The sequence below is a fragment of the Ischnura elegans genome, chromosome 6 (genome assembly GCF_921293095.1).
Source record: "Ischnura elegans chromosome 6, ioIscEleg1.1, whole genome shotgun sequence".
In the NCBI taxonomy this organism is placed as follows: Eukaryota; Metazoa; Arthropoda; class Insecta; order Odonata; family Coenagrionidae; genus Ischnura; species Ischnura elegans.
The window spans coordinates 102,210,463-102,230,269 of NC_060251.1; the positions used below are offsets into that span (position 1 = coordinate 102,210,463).

General features: G+C 39.4%; 2 protein-coding genes across 2 annotated transcripts in view; one reads left to right on the forward strand and one right to left on the reverse strand.

The window, feature by feature from the left end:
* LOC124161274 (E3 ubiquitin-protein ligase MARCHF8-like) overlaps positions 1-6,684 on the reverse strand; it is a 125,682-nt gene extending 118,998 nt beyond the window's left edge. Inside the window, exon 1 of the mRNA XM_046537563.1 lies at positions 6,663-6,684. The gene's annotated coding sequence lies outside the window, so the exon portion shown is untranslated. The remainder of the gene's footprint in view (positions 1-6,662) is intronic.
* LOC124161432 overlaps positions 1-17,552 on the forward strand; it is a 42,961-nt gene extending 25,409 nt beyond the window's left edge. Inside the window, exons 4-6 of the mRNA XM_046537750.1 lie at positions 1,085-1,357; positions 6,601-6,801; positions 15,076-17,552. Of these exons, the coding sequence (XP_046393706.1) occupies positions 1,085-1,357; positions 6,601-6,801; positions 15,076-15,407 (806 nt within the window). The 3' untranslated portion in view covers positions 15,408-17,552. The remainder of the gene's footprint in view (positions 1-1,084; positions 1,358-6,600; positions 6,802-15,075) is intronic.
* Positions 17,553-19,807: the final 2,255 nt, after the last annotated feature.

Below are 19,807 nucleotides of genomic sequence, written 5' to 3' on the forward strand. Positions count from 1 at the left end.
TAGGAAATATTTTCATCGGCCTTTTGGAAAAGAGAGAACGGTGGCATGTAGGTAGGCTTTACGTACTGCATTCCATTAAAAAATGCCTTAACCGATGGATTATCCGCTGAGCGATTGACGTGTAAGTTTTTCACACGACTTAAACTCTTCAGGCCTAAGGTACACACACGTACATATGCAAATTCTCTGCAATCTAATTTTGCTTTTCAAATTCTGTGGATATCTTCTGTGATGGAAATGTTTCTTATTAGAATACGCGAGAAGGATATCTTACATGAATGATCCAGTGGCGGACGTGCCAACATATGCGGGGCATACTACCTCAGCAGATATCGTAGCACACGTAATAATAATAATAATAATAAACGTCATTATTGGGCGAGATTGGGACTAGAAAGTCCCATCTTCCATCTAAGGTTTTAGAAACGATTATTTTCGCATAAAACAATTTGCGACACTGTATTTGTGACATAATTCATATTTACTTGATATCTTCATTTTTATGATCGAAACTGCATTGATACACGTTGAAAAACTAGGGTAAAACGTAAGTTCTAAGTCTTCATTTCAGTGGCTTAACTATGGGAGGCGATGAGGGGATAGATCCCCCCAAAGCCTCAGGGAAATTAAAAAAATATTTAAAAATATTATCTATTTTTGGCGTGTAATAACCGAATTTCCTTAAAGTTAAAGATAATTTATTAATATCATGGCAGTGAGACGAGTCATTGAATACTGACCGCTCACTGACCCCCGGATCTCCCGATTCGTGGGGGAGTCGCCCCCTGTCCCCCCAAAGTGTATCCTTAGTTACGCTACTGCTTCATTTCCTTCACTTCCAATCTGTAATGAACAATATTTCGTAATGGTTGCACAAATTCATCCTTAACTTAAAATCTAATTAGAAAACAATGAGTGAGTAAACAATAACAAAAACTTTAAAAAATGAGTTCACCGTGACCAAATTTTACGCGACGAAATGGGTAGAGAGCCTCTTTAAGGATTATATTTTTTATTCCTGACTACTTCTACCATCGCGGGGAAGTTGCATTTATTAACGACAGCCCGCTTTCTCGACACACAGGTCTCAGGGTGCAGAGGGTGCTGAACCAGGCGACTTGGGGCCCTCAGCGGAAGAAAGGCGAGGCCCCGCCGACGCAGGCCATCGTGTCCGGGGGCGGAGGGAGCGGGGAGATCCAAGTGGGCGGGGGCGGTGGGGGCGGGGTGTCGGAGACGGACCTCTACCTGCTGGGGGCCATCGAGAAGTTGGCCAAGAAAGTGGAGAGGATGGAACAGCGGCTGCAACGAGCGGAGGAAGCGCTCTACTACGTCACGGAAGGACAACAAAAGCCACAAGGTGAGATAAGCGTTCTTTGCCCTTGCACGGTTTGGCTCACTCGCTCGCTAAGCCGGAGAGCAGGGAAATAAAAATAGAGCTACGGGATATCTTCAGAGTTGAAATACGTAAAACAGATTCTCGGAGGACATGTCAGGCGTAACTGTGTAATACATGCTTAAGAGGGCACATTGCTCTCACTCGCCTGATCTTGTTTTGTATTTTATATCCCGACAAATTGCTTGTTTAAAGCCTATAGTACCGTCTCGACATTGCAGCTCATATAGAGAAGAGCCAGGTTAAAATTACATTTATCCCAAGATTTTACCAAAGCACCAAACTTATTTAGACTTTCAGTATCGGTGGATATCCTCTGGAAAAGTTAACAAAAATAACTAGAAATATGAATTTCATAAGTGAGATTTTCAAACACCAAGTACGTATTCATGTGCACTTGTGCGAACTAATTACACGAGGCTATATTACAAGTATGAGACTTTTACCTTAGAGTAATTACTGAGGGAAATATATCATATTTGAGATACAGGTAAATTTAGAAAATGATTGAATACATATACCCAATAATTTCATGATGATAGTGGTAGTTTTAAACTATTAATATTCCCGGAATAAATAACCAGATAACCAGGAAGGATCATGTTCTATTACGGGAGCACACTATCATGGAAAAAAACGTTTTCCTCGAAGAGTAACAGCAACGATATATCCATTTCATATACATGAACAGTAAAACTGCAAATGCAGGTAAAAGCCTTTCCGCCGAGGTACTCATAAAATTTTGAAATGAGAGCACTGGCTTTGAAAAGTTTTGCATGGAAAATTACTGCAGTTCGTAAACAACTAACATGTTGCAAACCTATACAACAAAGCATCACAAAATCGGTGAAAAATCATTTCATTAATAGCAGAATTTAACATAGCGACAACGCTATCGTTGCCTCAAAAATATATAGTTTATATATAATTTAAAACGCAATAAATTCAATGAGTAATCTTCATTCTGCGTCGCCTACTTTCCACTTACAGCATAGATGAAATTCTCTTCGAAAACATGCATAGGTATGGAAATTCAGAACTAATTGGAATATTTATTCTCAGACAGGTTTCTTTACTAGGCGTATCTTACAGCTAATTGCAAGACATTTATCTATGTCACAAAAGAAGGATCCAAAATAATTATTCCAAATAGAAACCTCATGGTTAAATGATTTATTTCCGTAATTTTTTTCTTCGGTTTAGTGAGAGGAATTTAAAATTTGGCTGTAAAATTGCAGTCCAAAACTTATTCCTAGATCGACCAGGCACAAGAGGGCATTGCCCTGGTAAAAAAATCCCTTGAAAATTTCTCGGTTGAAATAAAAAAAATCAATTCCCATGACACATTATTTAATTTACCCGACTAGAAAATCGTTGAGCTTTCAATTCTCCGCCTTGCTAACACGTCAGAATCCCTTCTAACAAGCTGAACACATTTCCTTCGAATTCAGGGCATTTCTTAAGATCTGTTAATCTATAAGCAAACAAATCTGAGCTAACACCGAGAGCTATAAAATAAGACTGCCTCGAGTGCCGAGATAAGATTTACCAGGAATGATAAACAAGCAATGAGGACGATATTAATTCACAGTGATAATTATTCCCAGCATAACATCATCGACACAAGTTATCCATATGTTTTAACTACAGCGATCACCGGATCGATAGCTAACAGTCCAAAGAGAAGCTTAATAAAATAACGATGATCCACATCAACAATGTACGCAACCAATTAACAGAGATTTTTAACGTCCTTCATGTCACTGCAATGTTTCCATTGCGTAGCAAGTATACGAATTAGGTCCAAACTAGTGTCCCAGTCTATGTATAAATAAACCGCATTTACAAATCTTGATTCGAAGCTGAAAAAATGAAAACTTCCAAGTAAGGTTCTCTGACGCTTAAAAAAAAGCACAAAATATCGATATCGTGGCCATCAACCATAATTTCAATGCCTAATACTTAATAATCATTATAATAATATTAATATATGAAATCGATGGTTGATATGACCAGAGAAAGTTTGCCACCGCAGCCCGATTTTTTGCAATACCGCATACAGCCTATATGCAATAAATATAGCGTAACTCACACACTCAGCCCTTCAATTCGACGATTGGTTTGGATGGATGAGAATACATCTCATCCCAGACGCGCCGCGAGGGGCAATACCATTCAGTATGAAGGAATGGCCAAAAAATGAAAATTTGCAGATACAGTAAAATTTTATAACAGAAGAATTGATAATATATAGAAATAAAAGTTCTTGGGTCAGAAGGTTCTAGCATACACATAATAGTCAATTGAAATTCTTGACCTATTCATGGTAGATACATCATGGAGGGAGACCACCCGGCTGGAAGCCCGAATAGCCTTTTTCGAATATATTCGCCGGGAAAGCATCAGATTTTACTTCACATCTACAAAAGTTAGGTAACTAAATAACTGAAATTCTGATAGATTTTTCTGAAAACATGCTAAAATAAACGGCAATACGGCCAGTAACGATTCCAACAGCTTCAATAGTTTTCAGACGCCGTCAGCGAAGGTTTTGTCACCAACTTAACCCCATTCCATCGGGTGAAATTTTTTAGCGTGACCATACGAATCTAAGAAGTTGATATTGAAAAGATGATTAAGGTACTCTATGTCAGGCAAAGATATCATCAAAGCAACAGAATTAAATTATAGAATTCACGGTACAGGTTTCAACTATTTCAACTATCTCTACACATAACTTCAGTAAAATAATAAAGGTGCCTATCCAAATTACAAAACAGCTACGTGCGAGACGAAGAAAATTGCAGATTTTCATTCACAGCGATTCCAGTCCATGCAAAAAGAAAGAAACTACCTGCCTCCTCATTCTGTTTTTCTTCCTCCGCTTCTTTGAAGCACATCTTATTGTCATGGTTGCATAATTATAAATCCACAATAAAAACCCAAGCACTCCTTAAATGTATCAACAACACGATGTCTGCTTTTCCTGATTAAATAGCAAGCAGACCTTTCGAAGATCAAAGGTCTTAGACCAACTGAGGGCTGAAAAAATCCTAAAATTAAACTGCTCAAGTTTTATGAGGCTATTTACCTGGTTTTCCATTTGAACTCCATAAAAAGAACTCCGAATTCCTCCTGAAGGAGTGTTATCTCCTTCGCTAACATCCGTCTAGAACGTGAAATGCACGGAGACATAGAAACAAAGGTGAGATATTATCCACACGTCTGACGCATATTTCATCAAGGACTCATGATGAGCTAAAAAAAATTGAAGATGAGTAATTTTGATTGTGCAGAAAAACTAAAATATCATTTTAGGCAAAATGTAATGCCAAAAACATCATTACACAAAACGCATTTAGAGTACTTTGCTCTGAAAAAGTTACTGATCTATCCATCATGAATGAGTCATGAATGAGTCATGAGACTGCAGCCTAGGTCTAGATAAAGTCTAACCTCACCTATAAAATGAACCTTTGGTTTAGTAGCTGTAGCTACAATCCAGATGGCAGATTTTACCAAGGTACGCGGCGTGGAGGGGGGACATTCCTCCAACCAAATCCAAGTGAATAAGTTTCGGTTAGGGCTAATTATTTCACTCACTCATTAATCCAGCTCGAAAGTTGGATTTGATAGGTGAGGGTAGCGCTCACCCTGGACCAAGTCAAGACTAAGCGCGTGAATTTCACACATCATGGTAGAAGGGCCAATACCTTTCCCGGGCCACCTTACGCTGGGAGGATTTTCGTTTTTTGTGGGGTGTGTTTGAACCCCGGCCCCTCCGATCAGCAGTCCAATACTTCAACCAATTCGCCGCCATCACGCTACCCGTACTAATTATCAAACTTCCCGAGTGGCATCTTTGGGTGGAGATAGAAACCCTCTGTTAGAATATATTTCAATGAGTTTAAGAATACGAAATTTGCCAAACTCAATTCATCACCTAATTTTAGGTATTCCATATAATAAATGCACTCTAAAAGTCTCTCTGTGTACTCCAAATTTTTCCCAGGACCAGCCACTCGCTGGCAATTGAAAAATGAACCGGGAGAAGGCGTTCAACACCATTACCGCTATCGTTACATCCTATCATCGGAAGATGAATCGCTCACTGATACTCTTCCATTACTCGATAAATCCCAGCAATCGTCGACGGTGTTTAAGATCGATTTATATTGACGATACTAAATCAATTATCTGGAAAAGATATCAATAACAATCGGAAATCTACGGCTATGGATGACCGCAGTAGACCATCGGCGATCGATCATCATCGGTCGATGCTCAACACAGAATCGAGTTTTCAAATCAATCGATTCTCGAAGGAAACATGGTAATCGAATATGTCCATCACTACTTAGCAATTACCCTTGTTCATTTACGTAAAGAGTTTTGCCCCTTTACACACTCCACTTTTCTACTTCATACTTCACTGGCAGGTAAGAATGCCATTCATGCATGACATGATTTCCAGGTTGTTGCGGGAGGTTACAAATGCGAAGGAGGAAAATAAGGCGTGGCGCTAGCGGTCCGCGGCAAGCTTCTCATTACTCTTTATGAAAATGAGTTAAGCTGGGAAAAATTTTTATCATAGCAACGCATTTACCATTTCAATGATCATTGGAAATTACCACGAATATTACGACAGAGGATTCTCAAAACGGTTTCCAGATGTCACCCACTGTGCATTTAAATGGGTTTACTAAAGTCGCCACTCGTGTCGGTGACGGTCGAAGCGATCCGAATTTCATGGGGAAATAAGCTATGATTATGGTATTTGACCGAAATTTAAATTCGAGATGATGTGATTTATCAAATTCACAACTTTTCAATGCTATTTATCGCGGATGTAAATATTTTGAAGTAAATATTGAGAACGAATGGCAACATAATGTCCGATTAAAAAGTAAATTTTGTTGTGTTCCACATAGTATTTATTAAAACCAATAAACCGGTATCGACCGATTCAGGTCATTATGAAGAGGTGAAAAAGGATTAATCATTTAATGTATACTGTGTGGAATGCAACAAATTTAAATTATTAATCTATCATATCACGAATGCACAAAATAATCTCGCAAACATTTGATTTAAAACATAATAGCATCGCAAATCAAGTTTCAAAGGGGCGGATTTGGCCTTCAGTAAGTAGTCCCCTTGGGAATGACCGCGGGAAATCGGAGTACAACTTTCTCTTGTTTTCACAGCACCGTACGTGGACGCAGCGCCCTGCCGCGAGGGTTTCATACGAGCTGGCCGCAACTGTTACCTCTTCGGTCGGCGCCCTGTGGACTGGAAGTCTGCAAACACGGAATGTAGGAAAGCCGGTGCACTTCCTGCAGAACTGGAGACCACTGAAGAGGGCTCGGCCGTGGCTTCAACCATCATCAGCAGAACGGACCTTCGAGGTGAGCCACATTATCCCTCGGGGGAAACATTTGGCAAGGAACTACCGAGGTGCACTTCGTATCGGACGCGATAAACTACTGCGAATAGAAACGATCACTGCCCAAGGGGGAGAGAATATTAAAAAGAAAAAGAAACACTATCTATCGTAGCATCACACACAGATAGCGTGCATATGAGCCAAGTGATCGATAAACGAATGTACACGTTCCACTTCGAATCGCAAGGGCACACAGAGAACAGCTGACCGAGATACGAAAAGGATCTCCCGGTAACACCGAGTCTCATAGGCGAAGTTTAGAGTTTTATATTGGGGAGAGGGGCAGCAATCCTTCCGGGGGTTTAGGGGCCCCCAGTGAAACAGGGTTTTCCATAGCTCCTAACTGTTCCTTGGAAATTTGTTTGAATTAGCCTCTGAGAACAAAATTTTAAGTACTGTCTAAGACTAAAATTTATTTAAAATTTTGATTTTTTTAATTTTCGTTGTATTTCAATGTACATGTTTCGTACTTTTTTCGGACAAATTTCCATTTAAGGCTCCCTCAACCCCCCCCCCCCCAAAACTCTCCCCATGCCGAGTCTTGAACTCCGCACTTCTTCGATCACACTTGAGTTATTTCTCCACGAATTTTCCCCATCACACGTCTGATGATATTTTCGTGAAAATAGTCCGAGTATCTCGCCCTATTCCTTCCGCAATCATACCTTTGCTTTCACCCGAAGTTATGGCAATATTACCTATAACTAGATATTTTTGTGTTAAGTTAAAATGTCAACTCTGCAGTCTAAAAGTAATTGCAGACGGAAAAAGAACCACTAAATATACCTTCTCGATAAGAATTTAAAAAAAAGTTATCTGTTCCCTCTTTGTTCCTGATTTGTGTTGAAGTTTAATTTTGCAGTGCCTTCGGCAAATCTTCAGCTCAAATCCCAATTCGTTATTAGTACTTATCCTAATCAATACAAAAGGGCAACCGGGCTTAGTGCTGCATCATGGACTTGGTTCATCTGTGGTTCATGGTGGAATGAATGCTTTACTTTTCCAATAAATGCAATAATAAATAATAAAATAATAAAAAAACATGAATGTATGCAACCTCTTCGCAGCTAACCAGAAGCTATAAGTTGAGCAATCTCCAGTAGTTAAATTTAACGGAAAGAGGGAAGATTCAACAAAATGCTATCAATGGTAGCATCACTCACCTATATTGTTGAGGTGTCCCAAACACAGAGGCAGATAACATAAAGAAGGCTAAATTCCGTCAGCGAGAAAGTACACTCCGAACGGATGATGAGGCCTTCGGCTATTGGTGTGCTTCTTTTACATAACTTCTTTTCCGTTTTTTCCCAGTCTTCAAAAGCACACGAAAGGTAACATTTCCATCAGCAATTGATCCTCAGATATTCTTACGTGAAAATTTTAAAAGACCCTTCTCTTATCTTCAATTCGATTACCATCCCTCGATGCACTAGGCGAAAATTACTTCGATCGAATCCACGGCCGGTATTCATAGGTTCTATCTACGCGCTCCGTCTGGGATGGAGCACAGAAACGCACCGCAGATCGACTGGACCTACAATGCTTTCTTCTCCCGATGCTGAGTTTATCTGCACTCCTCCCTCGTTATCACCGACCAGAAGGAGAATCGCGTCCAAGAGATACGTTAGGTGGGACTCTTAAACACTAGAGCAATGCAACGAGGTGATAATAGCAAGCGGAAAAAAAGGATGCGGTATCAATGACCCGGAGAGGAAGTCTCGAGGTGTTTGTGCAATAGATGGGTATAATGCGGACGTTCCCTCGTTACCCCTTTCTCGAAAAGGGAGCAAGCGATCGGAGCTCTTCACCGATACTCCCGTAAAAGGCATGCAGAGACAATGAATTCGTCGGGATGGGCTAATTAGCCATTGTGTTAGGGCTTTGCACAGTTCGGTACTGCGGAGTCTTGGTAACCGTTAGAAAGTGCGCCTCCCCGAGACGCAGAAATTGCCACAGCAACAACGGTTTCCTTAATAACTGCGGGCTAAAAGCACGCAGATAGGCGCTCTAGGTTATCTAGCGACTATTTAGGTGTCATTGGCACAGGAGAGAAATAGGAAACGCAATTGTCAGGTGGTCAGAAGGCATTATATATAAAACGTTATAAGAGCTAGAACAATACCGTGCGTTTTCATCAAGAAGTATTTGCCAACACAAATCCGTCATAAAAATAAGGAGTTATAACTTATAAATAAATGTTATCACTTTAGGCACAAAACAAGCCTACTTATACATACATGAAATTGGATTAAGATCACTCTCAGATAATCATCATCAAATTAATCTCGTAGAGCTTAATAGGGAGGTAGGGAGGACAAATATTAATTGTATCACTCATCATAATCAATCCAAAATATTTCAGAAGTTATAACTGATAGAGAATATTTTTCACTTAATTAATTCAGGAAGATATATTTCAATCAAGAAGTCACCGATGTATATGATAAAATAGGAAATCAAAATATTATCCCAATTTGTTTTTTTATTTTATCCTCTTCTTAGTTTAACGAACATGACCGGCGTAAAAAGTAGTAAGCATGTCAGTATGCATCAAAACTCCAATATAGCACTCACCAAAGTTCTCTCCACGATAAATGCAGCGACAATGGCGTCTGTAGCAAACTTTGATGTTCCTTACGTAGTGGACGATCAGTAACTGTGAATTATTTACTCCAGAAAATTATCCTGCGCGAGTGAAAATACGAGTAGCATTCCAATTTTCCTCGCCCAGGCAAATACTCTGGCTGCATATAGCAAACACGCAAACCGTACCATAATCGGTTGGCATCCTTGAAAGAACTGAACCTGATTTCACGAATCTAATGGGAGTCTAACAATGCCCATTTCCTCTGTTCGAATCTGTCCCAAGGAATAGAGGCAACGTGACACCTGAGCATAAGAACCGCGGTGCATTGATTGTTTTATCGTCCACTTACTTACCGCTCCGAACCATTTGATGAGCAAGCCAAGAGATAATCATGGGAGCAGTACATACGAGAGACTTATAATCGCTCCCCAAGGGGAATTTCCAAGGGGCAAGAAGGACAGCGCCAACTTCAATTTTCACACGCGCGCAGCGGTGCACCAATCTCACCCTCATGACATGAGTAATCCCCCACTAAGTGACCATTTTACGCCGCGAGACGGCGGCGGGTGATTAGCAGCACTTCCGCAAACTGCCCAAGTCCATTAATGAGATTGAGTTCGTCGTCCCCGAGATGGAAACAGGTTGAAACACGTGCGGCAGTGGGATGGTTTCCTCTCGCGCCGGAAATCGAAATTTTTCCATTGACACGGTACTTACAGATCGGTTATGATAAACCAAAATGATTTCGCGAGCCACTATAATTGAGTCATAACTCCGTGGGCTGCTTATAAATTACATGCCCTTATATGCAATAATATGATAAATAATGTTATACATTATTTATCATATTATCAAATAAATCTTTAATACATTGATTACAACTACATTGGTCATTGGAAAAATAAATTACTACTAAAGTATTCTACCGGTTAAGGTAGGTTTCCATGGAATTCTTCAGAAGCATTCTGGCAGCCTCCCCTTCATCCATGTACTTCCCTCTTCAATTCAAAATAAGGTCCACTTCCTTTCATTCTACCTAAAAAATTCTATTCCTTTCCTTCCTCTCCCTCGTTAACCCAACATTCTACCCTCTAACACTGTTTTCAACATCGCCTCTCCGCTAAGTACTCGCTCCATCAATACCTTCTGTCTCCTCCGTATCTCATCTAGAAGCTACCTCTCCTCATCTACCATGTCCAGCACTTCGTCGTTCTTCCTCTTCTCCATCCACTTCACCTTCTCCATTCTTCGTCACACCCACATATGTTTCACAAAGGAGTGGTGGATCTCGAGGGCCAGAAAAATATTAAAGGCGGGCTGTGGGTTGCGGCTATCCCTGATATACATAGATGCAGAATTTTTATTCATTAAATATACAAAGTAACTCGAAATCCTGCATGATAGGCGTACCCATGGAAGCCATCGGCCTGCTCTACATAATAAATGTTATATTTTACTTCTTCCTCGCATAGGTCGCTCGTAAATATAGTTAAAAAATGTATCTGTCGATAGTTAAGTGTTTCCCAAAGTTTCACATATTCTTCCGTTCACTAATTTTAGAATGAATCCTTGGATTTTTGCGCAATAAACCATTTTATGTGTACTGGGAGGGAACCAAAATGTGATAAGAAACAAAGATTTTCCACTGCTGAACTTGCAAATTTTAGCATTAACTTGTAAAATGAAAAATACAATTCGCAAAATGTAGCACCAACTCGCATAGTCATGAAGTTATTAGCAGGCCCTGCATCATACAGAGATAGCAGAAGAGAAATCACCAACCTTCAATAATGAATAAAAAACCCAGTAATCACAATGTAAGGCCAGCATTTTAGAGGAAGAAATTTATATTCATTTGGATTCAACTCTCTGACGAGGCTAGGTTGCCAAACGGAAACGGAAATACAAAAAAATTAATTCAAATATATTTAAGTCTATTTCAAGTGTAACTATTACGATATCATGAAACCAAAGGAAATAGCGATACCATTTCATATTGTCAAAAATTGCTTTAAAAGAGATTGCCTTTATTCCCCTACGAATAATCTGGGTACATTTCTTGCATTCTTCAATATTCGGCATCTTTGTCCAAAGAAAAAACTTCGTAAGGAGCGGCTAATAATAATAGCCACTAAGCGATGCACGACATGATAATTTAATACGCAAATTGAAGGACATATGCACACTCTCAAACACCTTCATTCCATGTGACATACTACTTGTCACTGCATAAGAGCCTATCATTATGGAAATATCAAGATGAGGAAAAGTTCATACGCCAAGCGCCTGGCTGACCATTCTCGGCCTCGGAAAAACGCGGTACCAATTAGGCCAAGGATGGAAATAGTCACACACGCGGGTCAAAAGTGTATTCTATGAAGTAGTATCTAGGAATATGATTCCAGGTGATAAAATGTGTTCATAAGTCTCGACTGTAAAATTTTTATCGTAAGAAATGTCAGGCCTAGATTAATTTATGAGGGTCGTCCATGAGCTGACCTAGGAGGGGATCCGATTTCATCGGCATAAACGGGTATTGCCTCTAACGATCGTAAATACCTTCGCAGAAGTCGGCATTCATTTTATGTGCGCTCATTTTCATCGGAAATATTGCCACTGAATGAAATTCGGAGGCTGAAAGAGGTGCACTGTGAGTCCTGATTTGAATTAATCACCATAACCATGATGCGAAACCTTGTAACGCAAACTGAATTGTTGAGGCCTTAGCCTTGTAGAATTCCATTTCAAGCTAGGAAAAATAGCAACATTGCTTTCTAAAACTTAACCTTTAATCGTCGATTAGTTTCAATGCACTGCATAATTTTCAAGACTTGAAAATTATTCGATATAACAAGAGGTGCTGAACTTCTGGTAAATGATACAGTGTATTGAAACTAGTCGACGATTAAAGATTAAGTTGTGGAATGAAAGTTGGTATTTTTCCTTACTTCTTACGAAAGATTAAAAAAATGCAGAAATAATCTATACGTGCTATGACAACCCTTGCTAGAAAAACTCACCATAAAATTTCTAATTGATTCTTGGGAAGATTCCAATAGATCTCTAAGTTCTCTGAACAATAATTTTAATAATTTAATAATTTTATTGCTCCTACATTTTGATTTTACAGCTGAATAACAAGGTAACAAAAAGAAGGAGCTTTAGGTGATCTCCAATGTCACAGGACCAGAATTTAGCCACCATCAAATAACAAAAATGTACGCCAATAAAATAAATTAATAATGCAGTGAATAATACATGTGTTTCAAAGAAACTATATAGAAAGAAACATCATAGAAACTATAGTAAACTAGGACTGCATCATCAATATTTTGCGAGTTCATTTTGAGGAACTTGAGCTATGACTAAACAAATATGTAATGATTTTTTTTTAATTCCACACAGCTTTATTCGGCAAAACCTCTACCGGTTTGAATGCTCCCGTGTAATTATCGTGAGAAAGCACAACTCTTTCCTCATGACGGGTTGTTAACAAAGCTATGTTTAGGGGAAAGGGGAGATGGAGAGGAGTGGAAGGAGGGTTGCAGAGGATGCATAGAATGACTATGGTATGGAGGTCGAAGGTGGGCTGTAGGTGAACGTGATCAAATATTTTCTGGAGGGGGGACCGGGATTTTGGTCGGATAGAATATATATTTATTATTCTCCGGGCATCACCCTATGAGCAAAACGTAATTTACAATAATTGGCTCACCAAAAAGCTCATTAAATAGATGAAAAATAAAACAGAAATAACTGTTGATAAAGGAACTAATATTGGAATAAAAGTAAAGAAATATATAGAATAGTATGATACAAAAATAATGACAGGATAACAAGTAAACAAGGACTTAAATTTTAAAGCATTTTTCCCGCCGTGCTTTATTTAGCACAGTAACTTTAATTTTGCACTTCATTGGGTAGAGCCAGGGTTAAAATTTCGTGACATGATATTTCTCCACCCTGTATAATTGACCCACTGGATGAGAGTAACTTACCCACGTGACATAATTAAGTTGAGCAAATAATTGGAAAAAGTGAATAATCCTAAGACAGGACATCCAAATACCAAATACAGTTAGTAGGAATAATGCCTCCGAAGCCGATTTTTCGATTGCCTTCACCAATAATCAACGCGGAGGGGAGCAATTGCAAGGCCGCCAAGAGCCAGGCTGAAAGAGTCTTAAGAAAATCCTTACCCCTCAGCGGGTTAACTGCATGGGCGTAGAGGGATACCGGGGGATGAGGGGAAAGGCTGCCCCCACCATGAAGGCTCGTGGCCCCCCAAAAAAAATTGACAAATTAAAAGTTTATAATATAATATGTCACTTTATTTTATCCATTCACATTATCCAATGCATGCAATTACCATTAGCTATATTAGAGTGAAATTAGGCACCCCAGAGGAGCCCTCTTTTGATGGGCTTGCCATCCGATACTTATGGCAGCACTGATAAACAAAAATCCCTAAGCAATAAGTAACTTTCACACACAAAAAAGTGTTCATTATTACAGAAATATCAAAATCAGTGCAAATTTAACAAAAAAATGCATGAATGGTTATTATGGATGTTCGAATTGCTGATCAATTACAACCTTGTTCACACAGCGCTGGCAACTCCTTTATAGTCAACTCCGTAAGAATTATACAAAAATTTCATCGGATATTTGGCTTCATTTAAGTATCGAGACTGGTAAATTGTTAAAAAATTCAAATGCAGAAGTTGAGTGGTCCCATGCCCCTCCCCCTGCCAAATTCTCTGGCTGCGCCCATAGTTAATACATGTTTCCCTCCCCCCCTCCTCCCCCCCCAGGTGGATGATCACCAAAGAAAATAGAAAAACTAGTTTAGGAGGTGATATTTTTCCAACCAATTGGTGCATGGATTGCCAAAAGCAGTGGCGCAGCGAGGGGGGGGGGGGGGGGGGGTTTGGGGGTTAAAACCTCCCCCAGAGCTCAGAGAAATATTTAAGTTTTACCCATTTTACTTAATTGGATTGATATTACTAATAGAATAGTGTAAGGATAGATAAAAATATCCCTCAGAAAGCCGTAAAACTCACCATTTTGAACCGTTTATATTAAAATTCCGCAATTTATTAATCTCGCACCTACCGCTTATCCTGGTGGGTATTCCATACCTCCACACACCCCGGTATTAGTTGCACCTAAGCCCCCCCAGCCTTCATTCCTGGCTGCGTCCCTGGCCAAAAGAAAAAAATTCCCCTGGACCTGGAAATCGAACCGGGGACCTTTGCGGGACACTGCGCAGTCCACAACGTTTTCCAGGTTCATCAACTCCCATGGTAATTGAATCGAGGTTTATGATACTAGATGCTAATATTGTTCTTCCTCCCTCACTATGCTTGATGGACCGCGAGGACCTAACATCTTCTGGGGAATTTTTTCTCTTGGCATTTCATGCAAAAATTTAATTTAATTCGTGGAATATTTAATTTCACCGCCGTTCACGCAGCAGGATTCGAAATGTTACACAAACTTTAGTTGGCAATAAAATTTTCTGCATGTGTACCGTCTTTTTCTACTCAGGTGGGATCGAACCAGCGGCCTTCGGTTTGGCTTGGGAAGACTTTACCCCACCGCCACCGAGGCCGGCCAATGAATTAATAAAATAATCAATATCGACAGGTGCTGACTACTGGACGGGAGGTTTGAACCCCGGCCTGCTGTGGATCTGGTCGCACAGCGGACGTCCTGTGTCCGCGCCACTATCGCCAGGGGACTCGCAGGCCAACGGAGTGGTGTCCCCCGGCAAGGGCGGCCGCTGCCTCAAGCTGTCATTCAAGCCGACCGGACGCTCGGGGAGATACGCTTACGAGGGGGCCGACTGCGGAGCTCGGCTGCGGTACGTCTGCGAGGACAGCGGGCCAGACGGCGAGGGTCCCGCCGGCAACGCCATCCGGCGGTGGGAGAGGGAACGAAGACTGCTGGCGGAAGCCGGGAATCCCACTAGCGAATAATTTAGGCGGTCATTTTTTAAAAAGGACATCCAATTTTTTTCCAGGAGGAGAAGAAAAATCATTATGATTCCATTATTTTTCACATATCCTTCATCAATATATTTATACCACACCAGGAGATCAAAATAGATTTTTGGGAAGAATATTTTTAAATGATCATATCCTCTTTCACATTGCGCCCAATAATGAGAAACAGTTAAGTATTTTTTTCCATAGTTTAATCATGAAACCTCAAGCAAGAAATTTATGACTGTATATTGGTATGCAACATGACACAAATATGGATATCTGGGAAAAATTTATAAAGCGATTCAATTGAAGACAAGAAAGACTTGTTTATAAATGCGAGGTGAACGTAATGAATATCTCAGAATTATCATATTACAGAAAGAGCGGCGACAAAATGGCAAGCGAAAATAGCAACGTATAGCAAGCTAGACCAATAGCGTATTGTGCTGCAGTATTCTTCGATATCATGTCTCAGTCATCGCGTTGGACGTGTACTTAAATATTTAACAGTATTTATCGAATAAAAGAATCGCGATATAAAATCCCAAGAATTAATCCCAAAATAACTAAGATCTGAATTCACATCGCAAAATACAAAGGTTACGTCAAAATACGTCAGGTTAGCAAAAAAAACCTCTCCCGTAATTTTCTCATCGAAAATGGTGTTAATAATTGAAACATACTAAAAAACAGCGAACAACAATGTTCGTGTTTATATAAATAACAAAACCTGCCGGAAAGGAGACGAAAATTTCCACCTATAACGCCATAAAATTATACTACGCCTTTACCAATATTACGGGAACCTTGAGAATAGCAACAAGTTTCCCAATCAAAAACTACTTTGAAAACAAATACAATTATTCTTACGGTGTTATTACTTTTTGGGCATACATTTCATTGCCATTCACTCTAGTAAATGTGATTTTGAGTTCATAATACGGAAAGAATTTTATTAAACTTTCCTTAACGGTCATCGGTGAACCTCGAAAAGTTTCAACACCTGCTTATAATTACAGAGGGACCGCTTGACATAATACGAAATTGCACCCTTACCAATACCATGCATATGTTTTCACTGGATCATGATTTACGTTAGTGTAAACGATTTTTAAGACAAAAAGGTTTGTTTTTTTTTCATTTTATTTTGTAAGATATATTAATAGCCTCACAATATGCCAAGAATTGAATTTTATTTATGAAAGGCTAATTTACGATAGATTAAATCTTAATAACATTAAAAAGATTACATCAACCCAACGCACCCAAAATAATATTCCGAATAATGCTTACTTTATGTTTTTGCATTTAGTAAGCCGTTTTCCTCAATTAAACCACTGGAAAATTACCTAGGTAGGGGTGCGATGACGAAAATGCCTGCTTATCACTAAGCTGCATTCAAGTAGTTTTTATTTCAGCACTGATACCAGGATTAACCACGAGGTAATGAAGATAAGAGTAATGGCCCAAGTAATTTATCGGAAAAGGTGATATCTTTCGTCCTTTAGAGCTTGAAGTGCGACTAGTCATCAAAGGCTTTGTCGCACGAACAAATTACCACATCATTGGTGAACTATATTCAGGATATTTCTGCGGCGAATTTGCCAAATGAATAATGAATTTCTGATGAGTTTCCTCTGTGAAGGACAAATTACGGCGAATACAGACGGGATTAAAGTAGACCAGCATATTAAGTCTTGGAATCATCCAGGAATAGACCAAAGTATAAAACGAGGTTAATCGGATATAATTGACGGTGAAGCTGGTTTTCAACAGACCACGACTCAGTGGAAGACCTTCAATACGTTGGTGGAGAGTGGTGTGCTGCTCAAACACGGCGGAGCTTCCATCAGCATTAAAAGAAACAAGCAAAGCCATTAATCTTCTATGGCCCGCTATAAAATATGGTTTCATCTCGTTTATGAGGGCGCTGACTATTGATGATTTCAAAATCGGAATAATTAATACCTTTCCAGTAAATCTGCATTAACCCAATGTTATTATTCTTATAAATGTTAATTCATATAGAATTTGACACCAGAACATGTTTATGTATTAAATTATAATGGTAAAATGTCCAAAAATATGTAAATATTACGCAATAATGACGCAATTATTAAATTATTTATGCATTAATAGTCTTTTATTGCTTAAATATTCATTGTTAACCCTAAAGATTCAGCTTTGAATTAAAAAATAAACCATGTATAAAAGCGCCTTTACGATTAATATTTTCTACATTCACTGACAACAAAAAAGAAAGGGTAGAAAAGAGAAAACTTTAGAAAACGAACAAAAATACCTAATAAAACTCACTCGCAAAAACATGAAACATAATGGCCTGATGGGAAGAGTAACGATGGTAAGTAACGAGTATTACAGATGGGAAGAGTAACGATGAAAGGCTTCAAATTAGATATGAAGAATAAGCGAGAAGATAGTAAAATAAAAGATATATTTTCCATCAAAGAAAACGAAAGGCATTGATTGCGATTCGTTTCCCACTATTAGTGTATTCATAATTTACAAATTATTTGGTTTCAGAAATCCCAGTTTAGACGAATATTAATGGTTAATTTTAACCTCATTTGAAAAATGCCAGATTGGCGCCCATACGATGCCACTCCACGTGACGTCAAAGGGACCTAGATTCTATGCGAGTAGATAAGAGTTTTACATCGTCTGAGATTACCAATGCATGCATGAGGCACAGAGCTCAGGGAAACATCTCTTAATAATCACCTATTAAAATTGCCTAAAGTCGGAAAGTTTCCTTCGTTTGATAGGGAAATAATAATCCTTATTTAAGCCAAGCGCTACCTGCTAGCAGACTGCATCGTAGCGGCGCTCAAAGCCTCGCCCCAAGGTCACCTCACACGGCGGCAGCAGGAACCAGAATGGCGTCACACGGGCTTTTCCCAGCATTCATACTTAGCCGTCGCGTTTTCGCGCTCTTGAAATTCTTTACTTTTCATTTAATCGCGAAAAATGGATATCGTCATTTAAAAATCTAAGGACGTGAAATGCGTACTACAGGAGTAATAATCTTTCGATTTAGGCAATAAAAAAATAATAGGAAGCCACCCTATTATAGACCGATGATAATGATGGAAATTGTAACATTAGCGGATTTATGGGGATGGAGAGACAACTGTCCCTCCCAAAATACAGGAAAAAAAAATCTCTTACAAAGCCTCAGGACTATTCCATACACTGTACCGTACCACTGAAAAATAAGGTATCAAAGTCATGACTGCAGTAGCGGGTTAACAGATTGCATATTCCGAAGGGGAGGGGAGCAACATCATTGAAGAAGTTAAGTAATTTAAATAGGTACACCCAATGATATTTTATATACATACATTTTTAATTAAAAAATAAAGGAGTAAAATAGTACTGGTAGATGGATACGAAGTACCATGATTACTCTGAGTGGAACGCAGAAGACAGCTTTAAAGCAAAATATTTTCCTCAATTCCGGGGAAGGCCCGTGCCTCCAGGCTCCCTCCATTACACACGCCCCTGATAACTTCCGATTTGGCCCTAAATTCGTGTCGGTGGCATTGTAAAATGTAGCGGAAAAAAATTATTACCGTTGAGGCACATTCGTGTCGTCGTCAAATAGCGTAGGAATAGGGTTGGTGACATCAGAATCGAGCAGCCAATCAGATCACATTTTTCTTCCTCATTGCTGATACGAAAAAATGTAACTTAACGGCTTATATTATTTTTGCAAGGCAAAAAACAACGTTTTACGACAGTATTGACCTTTTTTCCGATACAATATTTTTCTGGAAAAAAATTCATCGCTAATTTCCGACCCTTGCAAATACTCTATTGCTTGACTGCAAATGTTTCACACAACTAACTTAACTGCAAGATAGTCATTAAAAGCACGTAACGGTTATGGAATCTGCAACGAATCAAACGCGAAGCCATAATGAAACAGTATTAGTGCTAAGTAGCAAATGAAAAATTCAATGGGATACCTCTGCTAAGGCTTGAATTGAAATGAAGAGTCGGTGAGTCAAAACACACGGGTAGATAACGCCAACGAATATCGCATTTGAAATCATTAAAACATACTCGGCCCCGCAGCTTGACAGCGGAAGCTTCGGGAGATAACGCCCATAGCAACTCGTGAGGGCTTTAAAACACGATACGCATTTCGAATACTAAAAAGCGCCCGGCTTCGGATTACAAACCGGAAGGCGTTCACCGTGATAGGGGCCATTTTCTACCGTTGCGTGCATGACTCGCGCACATAATATACGCCGACAATTTTTATGCAACCCCTCCTAGCATTTTAATCCTCTCTGAAGAAGTTACTTCTACCTGGATCGCGACGTAAGCAGGCAGTGAAAAGCACGATAAAGGCTCGAGTAAGTCAT